The sequence below is a fragment of the Chaetura pelagica genome, unplaced genomic scaffold (genome assembly GCF_000747805.2).
Source record: "Chaetura pelagica isolate M959 unplaced genomic scaffold, ChaPel_1.0 scaffold152, whole genome shotgun sequence".
In the NCBI taxonomy this organism is placed as follows: domain Eukaryota; kingdom Metazoa; phylum Chordata; class Aves; order Apodiformes; family Apodidae; genus Chaetura; species Chaetura pelagica.
The window spans coordinates 430,353-433,317 of record NW_009952434.1 but is presented as its reverse complement, the minus strand read 5'-3'; the positions used below and the strand labels follow the sequence as shown (position 1 = coordinate 433,317).

Genomic DNA, 2,965 nt, shown 5'->3' with positions numbered 1-2,965 from the left:
AGCCCCTCAGTACGGGGCCGGGCGGGGAAAAGGGGGGGGGGGGGACCCGTGGCCATGGGGGTGGCCCGTGGCTCTGCTGATGACCCTGTGCCCCTTTAGGATGTCCATGAGGAGCCCTGTTTCTCCCTACCTGGAGCTCAATGGAGCGGGCAGCATGGTGAACTGCAGCATCAAGACGGAGGAGAAGAAGGAGGGTGTCTGTGAGTCCCCACCTGGGGCTGCCCCCAGCACTGAGCCCCGTCCCAACGACCCACCAGGGCCACCCCCGAGGGAGGGCACTGACCCCCAGCCCCTGCCACAGGTGGGTCCTGTAGCTGTGACAAACACTGGTCCTGCTGGGCTGGCAAAGCATCGTGGCCATCCCCGCTCCAGACCTGGGCTCCTTCCCCTGGTAGAGGGGGTGGTTGTTTCCCTGGATGGTTTTTCCTCATCCCAAGGAAACTAAGCTGGAACCTGAGGCTCCCCTGAGGTTTTCTGGCCATTGTTGATGCTCTCAGGTCAGCCCTGGGATTTCAGTGCATGGAGCACCCATGGCCACTCCCAGAAGTGCTCCATCCCTTCAGCCTCCATTTTTAATTGCTCTTGGGTTTTGTCTCCCCCTGACCAGCAGCCTTCAGCCCTCCCATTCCCTGGGGGGAACTGGGCTCAGAGGAGCCAGGCAGTCTAAATAAATAATAGAAACCTCCAGCAAACAAATCTTTGTGGCATGAAGAGCAGAGATGCTCTCAAGTCAGGCTGGGATGAGATGGGGTGGGGGGGGCAATGTGCCTGGCAAAGTGTGGTCCAGCTGGGCATGGCCAGTTCTGATCATCCCACTGGCCCAGCCATCTCCTTCCTGGAGTCCTGGGCACATCCCTCTCTGTGGGATGAGGTGCCAAGTGACACTGTGTGTGTGGCAGGAGTCCTGCTCCCCAGCCAGCGATGCCCTGGAGCCCCGGCGCTCTGCCTTCGAGCCGGCTGTCGGCAGCCAGGAGAAGCTGGACTTCAACAGGAACTTGAAAGAGGGTAAGAAAGGTTTCTGAGTTCCCTCTGAGACCTCCCCTGCTCTCTTTGGGCCCCTGGTTATTTTTGCTGTGAGATGGGGGGGTGAAGCACCCCGTGCTGCGGGTGCGGAGCCTGTGGCTGTGCTCACCTGGCTGTCCTCCCTCTCCCTGCTCTGCTGCCCCGGGTCCCTGCTGGTGTGGACAGTGATGCCAACCATTGAGAAGTTACTGTCCAGTGACTGGAAGGAGCGGCTGCTGGGCCGGAACCCCACTGAGTCCAAGGAAGTGAAAGGTGAGGTCTGCCCACGTTCACCCACCACCACCATCCTCCTGCCCACACCTGTGCAGCCTGGGCTGGGAACAGGGCAGTTCTCCCGCAGCTGGAGCAGAGATGTGCCTACAAGTGTGTGTAGTTAGTAGAGATGTGTGCTTTTTTTTTTTAACCAAATCATTAATTTGATTTCTTTTTTTTTTGGGGGGGTGAGCATCCCCCATGAAAGCTCTCTTGGGACTGCACAGAGGGGATGGTTCAGCACAGGGAGGGTCTTTACACACCCCCACAGCAGCACCCAGTGCTGATGCTGCTCACCTTCTCCAAGTCCCTGACCTGCAGGCGCTCGGTTTCTTCCAGGAACCCAGGAGAGCCTGGCAGAGAAGGAGCTCCAGTTGCTTGTCATGATCAACCAGCTGTCCACGCTGCGGGACCAGCTCCTGACAGCCCACTCAGAGCAGAAGAACATGGCAGCCATGCTCTTTGAGAAGCAGCAGCAGCAGATGGAGCTGGCACGGCAGCAGCAAGAGCAGGTGGGCTCAGGTTCCCAGGGGAAGTGTTTGCCAGGGACCATCCATCCCTTCAGGAATCCCTCTGGGATCTGCTGGCTGCAGGACCAGGACAGGGTCCCCTGGGAGTGGTGGGGAGGTGGCTTTGGCATCATGGGCAGTGGGACTTCACTGTCTGCCCAGAAACCCTCCCATTTTCTGTGCCCATCCCAAAGGCCCCCAGTCTTGCTCCCTGGTGCCAGGAGGACAAGGGTTGAAGGAGATGGGAATTGCTCTCCTTAAAATAATTAAACCACACTGGGTCCTTCCTGACTGTGCTCTCTTTGAACACCTCTTGGTCCTCAGTGCTGTGGGCAAGGGTGACACCCCCTGCACACCCTGGGGTGGGGATGGCACTGTCCCTCCCAGCCTGTTTCTCTCTCCATGCCCTGGGAGGTGGCTCAGGACCCTCTGCAGACCCTTTGTCTGTGTTTTGCTGGTGTTGAGCAGCTCATGCTGGGCCAGCTCAGAGCTGCTGGTGACGCTGCTGCCTTCCCTCTGCAGATTGCCAAGCAGCAGCAGCAGCTCATCCAGCAGCAGCACAAAATCAACCTGCTGCAGCAACAGATCCAGGTAAAGGAGGGGGACACCTCCCTCTGCCCCCCATCCTGTGCTGGGGGATTGCAGCCTTCCTCGTGTGCTGGGCTCGTGTCCCCTCCTGGGGCCAGGCAAGGGGACAGCACTGCCTGCAGAGTCCCACAGAGGTTCTCTGGTCTCTCTGCTTCTCTCTCCTCTTCCCTCCAGCAGGTCAACATGCCCTATGTCATGATTCCTGCCTTCACCCCCAGCCACCAGCCTCTCCCTGTCACTCCTGACTCCCAGTTAGCACTGCCCATCCAGCCCATCCCTTGCAAACCAGGTGAGTGGGGTCCCCCAGGGCTGTCCCAGCCCCATGGGGTGTCCCCCAGCCCTCCAACCCCTCTCCCTCTGCTCCCCACAGTGGATTACCCGGTGCAGCTGCTGCACAGCCCCCCTCCTCCCACGCTGAAGAGACCCGCCGGCTCGGGCCACCTCCAGATGCAGGTACAGCCCCAAAGCAGCTCCATCCCCCAGGCTGGGGTGCTGGGCAGGGGGGCTACACTTCACCCTGCTTCTCCCTCCACCGCAGGAGACCTCACAGCCACTGAACCTGACAGCCAAGGCCAAAGGTTCTGACCTCCCCA

General features: G+C 60.0%; 1 protein-coding gene across 1 annotated transcript in view; it reads left to right on the top strand.

Moving 5' to 3' along the window:
* The first annotated feature begins 100 nt into the window (after positions 1 to 100).
* The window catches only part of SOX13 (SRY (sex determining region Y)-box 13), a 4,638-nt gene continuing 1,773 nt past the window's right edge, over positions 101 to 2,965 (top strand). Inside the window, exons 1-8 of the mRNA XM_010008314.1 lie at positions 101 to 301; positions 900 to 1,005; positions 1,189 to 1,275; positions 1,615 to 1,787; positions 2,307 to 2,375; positions 2,550 to 2,661; positions 2,743 to 2,825; positions 2,911 to 2,950. Coding sequence (XP_010006616.1) covers positions 101 to 301; positions 900 to 1,005; positions 1,189 to 1,275; positions 1,615 to 1,787; positions 2,307 to 2,375; positions 2,550 to 2,661; positions 2,743 to 2,825; positions 2,911 to 2,950 — 871 coding nt within the window. The remainder of the gene's footprint in view (positions 302 to 899; positions 1,006 to 1,188; positions 1,276 to 1,614; positions 1,788 to 2,306; positions 2,376 to 2,549; positions 2,662 to 2,742; positions 2,826 to 2,910; positions 2,951 to 2,965) is intronic.